Source organism: Larus michahellis, chromosome 19 (assembly GCF_964199755.1).
Source record: "Larus michahellis chromosome 19, bLarMic1.1, whole genome shotgun sequence".
Taxonomy (NCBI): domain Eukaryota; kingdom Metazoa; phylum Chordata; class Aves; order Charadriiformes; family Laridae; genus Larus; species Larus michahellis.
The window spans coordinates 120,979-133,045 of NC_133914.1; the positions used below are offsets into that span (position 1 = coordinate 120,979).

The window sequence follows — 12,067 nt, forward strand, 5'->3', positions numbered from 1 at the left end:
TGACTGCAAAAAAACTGAACAGAGACTCCTCACAAATGCCACAGAGCCAAGAAAGAGGAGGCAAAGAATAAAATGTCCTCGATTTCTGGTGAAACTCTTTGAAAAGAAAAGCTAGCAGCAATCTTTCAAACCCTTGGAGACAGCAGCACTGCCCACGCCCCTCAGAGGCAGCCAGGTCATAGCAATGGCCAGGGTTACTCCTCGCACACCCAGCCAGGAGCAGGGCAGGGGTCAGTACCTCTGCAACAACCTCAAGCTCTGTGCTTGTGGAGCACTGCCACCCTCCTCCACCTCTTGTGGAGGGTGCAGATGGCACCCACCTGCCCTGCCACTGGCTTTGTCCCGCCCTTGTTCCTTTCACTGCAAACTCTGGCCCTGTGGGAGCAGGAAGCTCCCAGGCCAAGGCTAATACTGCTTCTTGCCCTCTGCTCAGCACAAAGCCAGCTCCCAGCCTCCTTGCGTCATCCCTTTTGCTTCTTTCCATGACCCTGCCATAGTGGCAGAGTGGGGCCCAGTCAAGCATTCCCAGCTACGGTCTAATCCCTCTGGTTATTTTTAAAACTCCATCCTCATTCCAGTCCTTTGTACCCAGCTGTGGAACAAAGGATGAGCCATCCTTCCCCCGAGCCCCACTGCGCAGAGGGGCCACTCTCGGCTCAGCCACTGACCCTACAAATTTCTTGGTGTGACAAATGTGCTGAACAAAAGGCAACAGCCCTATCCCCTAGCACAGGGGCCGTGAGGACAGAGCAGCAGAGCCAGCACAATCCACTCACACTGGGGATTTGCCCTGGCTGTATGGGTGTCTGCTTCATCTCTGGTGCATCCTCTCCCTGTGCTTACTCCAGCCTGCTTTCCACTCTCTGCGTTACACTTGTCACAGATGTGCAGTGCTCCTGCTGAGCGGGGAGGGCAGAGCTCTCCTTGTTTCTGCTGCAGAGAGGGGAATGTGAGAGCAAGGTATAAATATCCACGAAGATTAGCGCTTGCACAGCGCTCTGCCCTGGGAGAAAGTGTTGGGTGTCACCCACAGCCCGCATTCCCTTTCTCTCCACTCCCCAGCTGCTTCTCCTGTTTCCAGCCCTGGGTTCACAATCTTCGCAGCCAGCACTTTCATTTCATTCCTCCCTCCACCCCCATTCCCTCTTGAAAGAGAGAAAATAATAGAGCCTTTGTTGGTTGCTGCGGTGCAGGCACCGAGCAAGGAGCCGCACAGGGGTAAGGGGCTGCTGGGCACGGCCGCCTGCCAGGATTACGGCATTCCTGCGCCTTCGGCTCAGAAGTCAATCCTGTGCCCTGTGGCATGTAAAGGGACCCTGGGCTTGCTGACATCCACAGAAAAAGCAGCCAAATGAAAAAAATCCTCCACACCCACACTGCTGACTTCCCCCACTTTTATGTAAATTAATATTAATAGGTCCTTGAGTTCGGTTTCTGTACAGATATATACAAATAGGAAATAGTTTCATATTTACATCATTAAGTTAATTAGGCTCTATAAAAAAAGAACAGCTTTCCAAATTAGTGTCATATGTACAGACAGCAGAGGTGAGCTCACGTCCTTGGCGCGGTCACATTGACAGTGTAATGTACACTAACCATTACCCCGGGTCCCACAGGCGATCGGCCCCACGCAGGCTGGGCACAGACGGGCAGCAGGCACAAGTGCTAATGAGCAAAAGGATCCCGCTCCGGGCTCTTCTGGTCTCCGGGACCCGGCAGGGAATAGTGCTTGTTTCTCATGAGGCATACAAGTACCACAGGGTCAATTCGTGTAATGTACACTACCAGCGCTCTGTGGATCCCATGGAAGGCACAAGACCGGCACAGATCTTGTGTTCAAGTCGGTGGATGCTCTGCACAGGCACTCCTCAATGGCACACACCTACAGCGGCACGAGGCTGGTCCAGCCCTGGAAGGGCCAAGTCCTTCGGAGAGCCCCGGTGTGAGCGGATGGACCCAGCCCCGGGTCACACGATGCTGGCCAGTTCTGTGTTGTCTGACTCTGAGCTGCTGTTGCTCTCCTCCCTGCAGGCAAAGGGTTGGGGATGAGGCATCGAGTGAGCCACATAGCAAGACCTGCCTCCAAGCAGACCTCTGCCTTGGAGCATAGGAGCCTCTGAAGGGTTTGAGAGGGACGTCACCATCTTACACAGTCCCCAAACGAGTTTTCTTTAGCAACTGGGGCGGGTTCCCTGTTGATCTCAAATGCTTCACGCCATCTCTTTGGAAGTCAGAATTGGGAAAATAAGCCAGCCCTTCCCTCACCTCACCACCCACGAGTTCTGGAGGATTCCTGGACAAGTCACAGTGTGTCCCAACCCGTCTGGGCCTGATCCTGCCCCCACACCCTCCACTGGCTTGCTATCTGCATAGCACAAGCTGACGCTCACCTTAAGTCCTGTAGGGCTTTCTTGTTTTTCCTCCGCTTCTCCTCGTCAATGGGGTACAGCTTGAACAGGAGCAGGCCCAGCAGGATCAGCCCCACAGGCACAGCCGACACCAGCATCTTCAGGGTGAAGTTCACCTCGCTGGGCTGTGAGCAGCCTCGAGTCTGGTACCCTGCAAAGCTGCAGACAGAAAGGGACCTTCAGGCAAAGAAAACTGAGTTTCTAGGAGGCAAACCTGTCCCTGAAGGGAGAGGTTCAGGGCCACAACTGGATTTAGACACCACCCCCCCACCCCCCACCCCCCCGCCTTCCCCCCACCCCTCAGCTCCCATGCAAGAACTTACTCTAAGCTGAGCGTGGAAATGCCCAGGGAGACCCCAGAGGTGAACTTGGTGAAGAAGACATAGAAGGAGAAGAAGATGGCTTCATGGCCATGAGATTCAGGGTGCTGCAGCTTGAAGTCATCTATGACGTCTGGGAGCATGGACCTGTGCAAAAAGTGGAATGGTGAACACTAGGGCAGAGCCAACAAAGCATGTCCCCTCCCTACTGAGATTTCCATTCAAGAGCCCCATCTTGGGGTGAAAACACTGCAAAAAGGCCTCCCAAGGATTTCTAACCACTCCGGCAAGCCCTGGAAGCACCTTGCCCAGTTCTCAGGCTGCAGTGCCAAGAGCACCAGGACCTCGCACTCACCAGGGCAGGAGGAAAGCAGCTGCAACACTGATCCCAGCTGCAACTGCCACGATGTAGGTGACGATGAGGTTACTGTCCAGGACAGCCACCATGATGAGGAAGGGTATGGCAGACTAGATAGGGGGCAGAAAACAGGTTGTGTCAGCAGTGCCTGATCCAGACCCCTTGGCCTTTCCCCTTCCCTCCCGTGCATGCCAGCCCTCCAACCACAGGAACAGCCAGGGAAGCAGCAGTGCAGCCTTCCTCCCAGAGCCCCGCAGTGGCCATTTCTGCTGGCCTTGGCCACATCCATGACAGCACATATAACAGGATGAGGGACAGGCACCAAAATCAGCAGTAGCCCTTGCCCAGCTCCAGGCCCTCTTGGGGGGACACAGCTCTGCTCACCCCGTGTGGGAAACACCATCCTCATGTGAGCCTCTGTGCTCACGGGGACCCACTCACCGAGATGCCTATGTAGACAGCAGTCTTCTTCCCAAAGCGGGTAAGGAACCACTGCCAGAAGGGAATGGTCAAGGTGGCCGAGAGCTAAAAAAAGGGGGTTGTGGTGTCACTTGCTGGTCAGGCTCTTATCTGGGGTAAGAGCCCTTCCCAGCAAGGAGCAGCTCCTGGACACCACCTCCCCCATCACATTTCCAGCTTTTTCTAGCACCTCTGATTTCCACACGCTCCTGGGGCTGGCACACAGCCACACTGCCTACTCCTACCCTCACCCCATCCCTCAGCTGCCTACGCTCCCAGGACTGAGAGCTTGCAATTGGAGCAGATACGTGGGGCCATCTCCTCCCCACTGCACAGCACCCTGGTACCCAGCACCACTGTCCTCAGTGCACTTGGCAGATGCCAGCACACCTGCCCAAACACAGGGAGGACCCGACTCAATCCTCAGCGGTGGGAAGGGACCTGATCTTCTCACCACTGCCTGTGCAAAGCATGACCAAAAGCCAGGCTCTGTGGGGACCTTGGCACCTTGGACCTCTCTGCCCCGTCAAACAGGGAGGGTGGGAAGGGTTCCCAGGGATGAGGGAAGCTGGAAAGGGCTCTCAAAGAGCTGTTTTGCTCCATCTTCCTGGCAGTAAACACTGAGATCCTTTTCTTGAGGTGGGGGGGAAGGGAGATAAGTGGCAGGATTTGGACAAAAGGCCCCCATGGCTCCTGGTCTCCCCCGTCTCTGACTGCCTTCACATGGGAACAAAGGCCTCGCTGTTCCTGCCAACTCACCCGGCCTTTGCAGGACATTTGGCAGCTCCTTCTCCCTTCCCTTCTCTCAGGGGACCTTCGGTCACTGTCCCCACGGTGCACTATTGCAGCCCCATAGCAGCCCTCCCCTCAGACTACGGAGCACCCATCCCATGCCAGCTCCTAGGGAGGACATGGGAGGATCCCATAGTGTGTGTCCCACCACAGTCCCAGCCCTGAGGAGCTCCAGGATGGGGCTGTACGCACCATGATGGCCAGGAGGATGTTCTGGAACTCGTTGCGGAAGCCCAGGGTGTAGGTGCAGAAGAGGGCAAAGTTGCCCTCCAGCAGCTGCAGAGGAGGCAGACAGTGGTTAGTGGGGGACAGGCACCCCAGCCACCCGGAGGCACGCACTCCTCCTCGCCAGGCTGCACTCAAAGCACGAGCAGGGGAAGAAAGCAGCCATTCACCGACCCATCCAAGGGCACAAGGCCACATCCTTCTCTGCCTGGGGCAGCTCTGGCTCATTGAGCTGCCGCTTCACATGCTCCCATCCCACTGGGATCCTATTTGGGCCCTACACTGCTCATCCCCCAGCCATCTCCAAGCTGCGCTGCTGCTGCTGTTCCCTCTCCGCCATCCTCCAAGCCTAGCTGTGCTTACCATGAAGGCCAGCGAGGTGAAGAGGAAGCCAGCAATGAGCTTGATGTAGGCACCATGGTTCATCACCAGCTTCAGCCCCTGGAAGAAGGAGACAGGCTCGTCCGACTGGAGCTCAGAGGACTCTGGGGAGCAGAGCAAATCAGCCCATTGTTAGAGCTACTGAAACAGCACCCCTTGGGTGCAAGGGGGTGCAGTGCCTCATGCCTGCTGCTGAGCACCCTGCACAATTCCCGGCCCACCTAAAGCATTGCACCCCAAGGGAGTCAAGGCAATGCCTGCAGGGACCTCCCTGCCCTCACATCCCTCCGCCCCATGGAGGGGAGGGGATGGCCTGGATGATTTGCCTATGATAAAGGGGAGGGAAGGAAAGGTCACAAAGCAGAGGGAGGGAGGGAAGAACAGAAGCTATTGGGCTTGGGATATCACCTCACCCCGGGATGCCCTAGTTGGCACTAGCAACCTTGGCCAGTCAAAACTGCAAGATAACATTTATCTCTGACCATGTAGAGTGGAGAGCTAAGTCCTCAGAGCTGTGCTGTAATGTACCCTGGAGATGCTCTGGCCTCCTGCCCACAGCGCTGCCCTTCTGCAGTGCCTTCCCCAGGTCCCCATACCTCAGCTCTACCTGCATCTCTCCTCCAGTGCTTGACCCACAAACGAAGGGCCAAGAGCTCAGCTGGGCTCCTGAGGAGCCCCTGGCAGAAGCCACAGTGTTTTCATGCGTCCAGAGTATTCCATCATGTCTCAAGCCTCACCTCTCTTCTCCCGCACGCCCACTGACAGGATCACAGCGCAGAGGATATAGAGTCCCCCGATGACCCCTGCAGCGATCATGTAGGCATTTCTCTGTGCAAGAGAGGAGGGAACGGTAAGGGAGGGGGTTTGTCCCAGGAGCCAGCCCGGTCAAGAAGGCAAGCAGAGTATGGCAGGGGCTGCCAGCAGCTTACTGTGTCTGTGAGTGACCCGGTGTCATGGGTCGTGTTTAGCTCCTCCATGGCCACCGAGGAGTTGGTCTTGCCAATGAAGAGGGGGCTCTCGATGCAGGGAGTGACCACCTTGCCCACGATTTGGCCCTGGATGGCAGTGCCCAGCACGGTGCCCAGCACTTCCACTGTCATACCTGGAGGGAGAGGCCAGCGGGACTGAGCACAGCCCTTGGGCACCCAGGGCATGGGCACAAAACCCTTCTCCACAGCAGAGCCTCCCCAGCTGCAATTCATTGCCCTTCCCCATAAGAAATGAACCAGCCCAGCTCTACTACAGCTTCCTCCCAATCACCAAGTGATAAAGCCTGTGCTGCACAGGGAAGGAGAGTGTCTGCTGGGGAAACTGAGGCAGGAAGCAAGGCCAAGACTTGGTTATGCTGCTCCCAATGCTGTATGACAGAGCAGGAGCTTGGGAGCTCAGATCCCCCATCATCTGCTCCAGGCACTTGGCCATAACAAGGACCACCTCCCCATCAGCCCAGCTCTCACCAGACTAGACACGGATGTCTGCTGGAGGAGCCAGGGAAGAGTAATGGGAAGAGCTGGACCAGCTGCAATTCAAACCCTGAACGATGTCCACCACGCACTGTCCTTGGGGTGGGGTGTGATGTGATCAAATGACCCTTCCAGCAGGGCATCTGGAGGAGGATCATGCCCCAGCAAGAGCTGCAGCAAAGAAGCTGAGCACCAACTGCCCCCCAGCTATGGTGAGGAAGAGAAGGAAATACTCTTACGGTAGGCAGTGGCAGAGTCCCGCTCGCTCTGCTCCCTGCTGATGAACATGGTCAGCGCTGAGTAGGGTACATGGAAGCACTGCAATGGCATGAGAAGAATTAGCTCAGGGATGGAAACCTGCCCCTCTGCATAGCTCAGCAAGGTGAAGGCAGGGATTCATCCTCTCCATCCTCACCCACCAGCCCTGGTGTGTGCAGAGCCCAACTCACCGTCACAAGGGTCTGGAAGGTGCAGTAGAAGACGAGGTACCACATCACTTGGCCTCTGGAGATATCTGGCACAAACCAGATGAGAAAGTAGGAGATGACAGCGAATGGGGTGGAAAAAATGATCCTTTGGGAAAAACACAGTGTTAGCCTGGCAGGCACACGGCACCTAGGTAACCCCACCAGCCCGACTCTCCCTGCTGCCACATGACCAGTGGAGTTCAGGCATCTGATTTTGGGGGCTCCTGAGCTGCCCTGGGGTGACCCACCCTGCTCCATCACCTTGACAGGAGGTGGTTGCCACAGGGATGATTCAGACCGGGCTGAAGGCAGCAGCTCAGGTCTCACAGGGCAGAAAGGCGAAGAGCTGACTCAGACTTCCAAGGAAGAGCTTTATTTACAAAAACAGATATATCTGCTTCGATGGAAGTGATTGATCTGCTCCTACCTTCAGCTTCCACCCCTGGCCCCAACCTCTCCCCCAGGCTGTGAAGCAGGATGTAACCACCTCCCTCGTCCTGGCAAGGGCTGGGGAACAGCCAGGCAGCGACAGCCCCATGGGCCCAGATGATGACAAATGCCTCTCACCAGCTTGGCTTTGCCACCAGCTCCCCCCCAAGCCCTGGTCCTCGGGTCAACTCTGTTCTGCTGGCAGGGATGGGGCAAACCACCAGCCAGCAGCAGGCTGGCTCCTTCTTCCACCCCTGCCCGGCTTCCCAGAGCTGCAGGCACAGGGACACGGGATGCAAAGTGCAACAGAGGATCAGAGGGGATTGCACAAGTGCTGGGCCTTGCCAGCAGTCCCAGCAGGACCGGCCAGCGAGGGTGATTGCAGTGGGAAGCCACCCAGAGCATCTCTCTGCTTCATCCAGCAGATCTCACAACCCTTGTCCTGCTGCAACCCAGACAGCTCTACCCTGCACCAGCAGCTTGAGGACACCACAAGCACCCATGCCACCCCATCACTCGGGAGAGGAATTTCTCCTCCTGGAGGGAACTAGCCAGGTGTTGAGCTTGCATCCGCATCAGTTTAGGAGACTGATTTTGCTTGGGGATTTCCAAGCACCCTGCGCTCCACAAACTACTAGACAGAGGCTACATCCTGGAACAAAGCCAGCAAAACCGGACACGGGGCAGAGTCATGCACGGTCAGGGCTGGTCCTCTGCCGCTCCACTGCCAGGGTACAGTCAGATCTTTCCGTTCAGGCTGACGTACAGGACGCAAAGTTTAAATTTAAAGTTGGGGGGGTTGGGGGCAGGGCGGAGAAGAGCAAAAAACTGAATCTCCATGGATGGAAAGCCGGCAGAAGCACTGCACAGGACCCAGCACATGTACATTTTTCCACACGCACGTCACCCCGGCGGGGGGAGGAAAGAGGCGAGACTACTCCAGCCACTCCTCTCCCGCGCGCTTATCACCATACGCATACGTGGAGCCAAGGGAAATTTTGAATGAGTCACTGCAGCCGCGCGGCGGGAACCACGTCACACTCGCCATGGGCGCCAGCGCATGCACACCGGTCGTGCCAATCCCCCACGGGCTTGGCCCCGCACCGGCACCAGGGTGCTGAGCCCTGGCCAGGGCTGACTAGCAGCGCAAACGAGTGACTTCGAGTTACCTCTGACCGAGGCCGAGGTGATTAAGAAGCTCGGAGGAGGCCGCCGTGACGCGCTCGCCCGCTCATTGGCCACGGCTTGATGGTGTGTTTCTTTGTGCCACGGCACACACACCCCTTCCCAGCCCGGCAGTTAACTGTTTGCAATCGGCTGCTGCCCCGGAGAAGGAAGGTCAAAGCCGAAGCTTTTTGGTCACCAACACATCAAGGAAAAGTTTAGCCACTGGGAAGTCTGGGGTGGTCAAAGAAACAGGGACCTGCTCAGGGCTGGAGACAGAGCGAGGTCCCCGAGGCTGGGAGAGAGGAGGCAGCAGGCCCTGGATGAGCTGCTGGGACAAAGCATGCCCAAAAGTGTTTCAAAATGAAAGAACTGAAAGGGAGAGAGGTGATGGCGCTTGGGGAAGGTCTCTTCTCCCTTCAGAGGGCCCAGAACAGCCCCAAGCTTTAAGCTGAAGCCACTGGCAGCCTTGTGGGGCTCAGCCTCACAGATCACACCCTTCAGAGCCCAACAGAAACCTTGGACAATAAAACCTCCCACACAGGGGGTTACACAGGGTCCCCTCAGCGGTGCTGAGGGTTGGGGTCAAGGCAACAGCCTCTAAGGCCACCACCCTGCATTGCCTGCGGCTCGTGGCTCTGCACACAGGGAAACTGAGGCAGAGAGCAGCTCCACAGCCACACCAGCCTGGGGCTGTGCAGCCCCACACAGTCAGCCCCACTGTGGCCAATGAACCCTAAGTTCAGGGGGTTTTAACTCATCTCAACTCCATCCAAATTCGACTCAGCCAGTTGCCCTTGAGCCATGTACAATAGCAGCAAGCTCCTTGCAGCCAGCTGCCCCAGCACTGCTGAGGGGCCCAGCGCAAGTCAAAAGCTCTGGCTAATTTTAACGAAGCAGGAGCCGTTTGGAAGAATGCAGCCACTCCATCCCCACCCCCTGCCTCGAGGATGTGAGATTACAGAGAGCAGAGTGGCAGCGGCCATCCGAGCGTGCATGGCTATCCCACACAGCCCTGCCTGCACACCCAGGCAGCTCCGCGCAGGCAGCTCCGCTCTAATCTCTGGACCCCAGACCCCACCACACATGCAGCTGCGGAGAAGCTATTTCAGGCCATGCATGGAGCCTGGTTTTAACAACAGCCAAATGCCACTGCTCAGAGCTATTCCAGGAAAGTCCGGAAGCAGAGGGTATAATCTGTGAGGGAAAAAGGACTAATTCCGCTCCCCCTATGCCCACCCCCTTTGCTCCATTGTACTTCAGCAATTCCACAGGCACCCAGGACATGGGTTATTTTAGCACAGGACATGCCTCCATGTCCACACTTAGGCGTTAGCACCCTGCAATGTTCCTTGTCTCATGCAGGGGCTGGCATTTATAGACATCTTAAGTCTGCCCTGGGTGCAGTCACGAGCCCTTCAGGGCTTCACAAACCCCATCCAATCTGCTCCGACTCCCTTCGGCTCCCCTTCGCTCAGCCCCCTGCTCCCAAGGGCAGCAGAAGCACCCACATGCAGGCACTCAGATTTGTGATAGCTGTTTTCCTGACAGAAAAGCATCCTCGTGACGGTCAGCCGGCACTCCACCACCACACACCGGCTGTGCACACCCCCGTCACTCCTCCTCATGGGTGTGATGCCACCTGCTCTGCTGGCAACATGGCCCTCTTGCCATCCAGGGCTCAGCAACTGCTGTGGAACAAAGTCCAGCATTGGAACGTGGCATCGGGACAGCTCTTGGGGAGGCTGGAGATGCTGCAGGTCCAGTGACACAGAGGACAAAGTCACAGGCACAGACTTGAACCCTCAGCTGTCAGCAGCACCTTAGGCTTTTTGGGGCACTTGGCACCTCACTTGAGTGAGACAGGGCATCAGCACGTCCTACCCTGCAAACCTCATGCCAAGGGGCACCCCAAAGCTGAGTGGAAGCGCTGTGACATATCAGGCGGGGATGTGGGGTGCTACAGGCGGCTCTTACCAGGGCATCAGACGGCCAAAGCGGGTCCATGATGTTTTGCTGATGAAGAAGCCCACCATGGGGTCTGTGACGGCATCCCAGGCTCGCCCCACAAACAGGATGATGGAGGCAGAGAAAGGGTCCAGCTGCCAGAAGAACTTGGGTGAGGATATGCGGACCCTCATGCCCCTGGCTGCCCTTCTAGAGCTGCTCAAGACCATCCCAACCATACTGCAACCCCGTCACCATTTGGGTTCCTCAGTCTCTCCCCCATCGATCAGTGGGATTTGAGGCACAGTGACCCAGTCCCTCCTAGCACCACCCCACCATGCTCTTTCCACACCAAACTCCCGCCACTTTGGACAAGATCTCCCCAAAACCCACCCCACGGCCGGCACAAGGATGCCCCAGGGGCACTTCTCCCTCCCCATTTGGGGCGGTGAGATGGATTCCTGCACCCCGCAGGACGGGCACCACCAGCCCGTTTAACGCCTGGGGAAACCGAGGCACGGAGCCGGTGGAAACCCACGGCCCTCGGACCCGCACCCACGCAGGACCGCGGCTTCTGCATGGCCGATACCCGCTTCAAGCGGGGGCCGGGGCACCGGCAAGCCACGGCCGCGCCCGTCCACCGGGGTAAGCGGCTCCGCGGGGTCCCCCCCCGGTCCTGGTGCCCCCCTCCCCCCGGTCCCGGCCGTACCTGCGCCACGTCCAGGAGGTAGATCTGGAGGAAGAAGCCGAGGGCGCAGCCCGTGATCTGGTAAGGGGCCCCCCCGACGGCGTAGCACAGCTTGCTGCATACCGACAGCCGCTCCCGGCTCTCCTGCAACCGGGACCGGCGTTAGCGCGCCCGGGAAGCGTCCCACAACCCGTCCCGTCTCATCCCACCCCGACCCCCGCCGCTGCGTCCCATCCCGGCCGTCCCACCCGTCTCGGAGCTCACCCTGCGGCGGGGCTGGCGGCAGGCGGGCGGCAGGAGCCCCCCGGGCCGGGCCCGCTCCGCGCCGCCGCCCCCGGCCATGCCGTGCGCGATGAATGGGGCCGCGCCGCCGCCCGCCCGGGCCTTGTACCGGCAACGCCCCGCCCCGGGAGGAGCCGCGACCGCCCCGCTCCCCGCCCCCGCTCCCGCTGCCGGGGCAGCGGCCTCCTGCTCCTCCTCCTGCCCCGGCCCTTCATCCAGCCCCCAGCCCCTTCCCTCCCTCCTCCCACCCTCCGGCCCCACCCTTATTCCACATCTCCTCTGTCCCTCATCCCTCCATTCCCCCATTCCTTTTTCCCTCATCATTCCATCCCTCATCCCTCCATCCCTCATCCCCCCACTCCATCTCTTCCCTCCATCACAGCCCTTCATCCTCCCATCCGTTCCCTTCCTTCATCCCCCATTCCTGCATCGTCCCTCCCCAGGTGTCCCCATTGATGGCAGAAGCTGAGCAAAGGGGACAGGGCTGGCGGAGGCACCATCACCCTCTCTTCCATGGGTGCCCAGTGGCACCACATAGTCAGGGCTGCAGACTGCAGACCCTCAGTGCCAGCCCCAGCGTGGCCCCACTCTCAACCCCCCTCCATGTGGGCCCATCAAAAGGGTCGAGGTGAAGCAGGAACCCCTCCCAGCATCAGCTCCCATGGACCCTGGCTGCTGCAC

The 12,067-nt window shown here is 58.3% G+C and overlaps 1 protein-coding gene across 2 annotated transcripts; it reads right to left on the bottom strand.

The window, feature by feature from the left end:
- Positions 1–1,380: 1,380 nt before the first annotated feature.
- MFSD2A (MFSD2 lysolipid transporter A, lysophospholipid) lies at positions 1,381–11,593 on the bottom strand. Of its 2 annotated transcripts, XM_074563156.1 has the most exons (14): positions 11,369–11,593; positions 11,126–11,248; positions 10,447–10,571; positions 6,859–6,982; positions 6,649–6,727; positions 5,876–6,048; positions 5,684–5,774; positions 4,929–5,050; positions 4,533–4,616; positions 3,531–3,614; positions 3,087–3,199; positions 2,735–2,878; positions 2,394–2,570; positions 1,381–2,028 (listed from the first exon to the last, which is right to left on the bottom strand). In XM_074563156.1, the coding sequence occupies exons 1-14, from the start codon at positions 11,444–11,446 to the stop codon at positions 1,971–1,973; spliced, it is 1,575 nt and encodes a 524-aa protein (XP_074419257.1). In that variant the 5' UTR covers positions 11,447–11,593; the 3' UTR covers positions 1,381–1,970. The 2 variants fall into 2 exon arrangements, with proteins under 2 accessions (XP_074419257.1, XP_074419258.1); XM_074563157.1 differs by lacking the exons at positions 11,126–11,248; positions 11,369–11,593 and having other exon boundaries at positions 6,859–6,923; positions 10,447–10,526.
- Between the last annotated feature and the right edge of the window lie 474 nt (positions 11,594–12,067).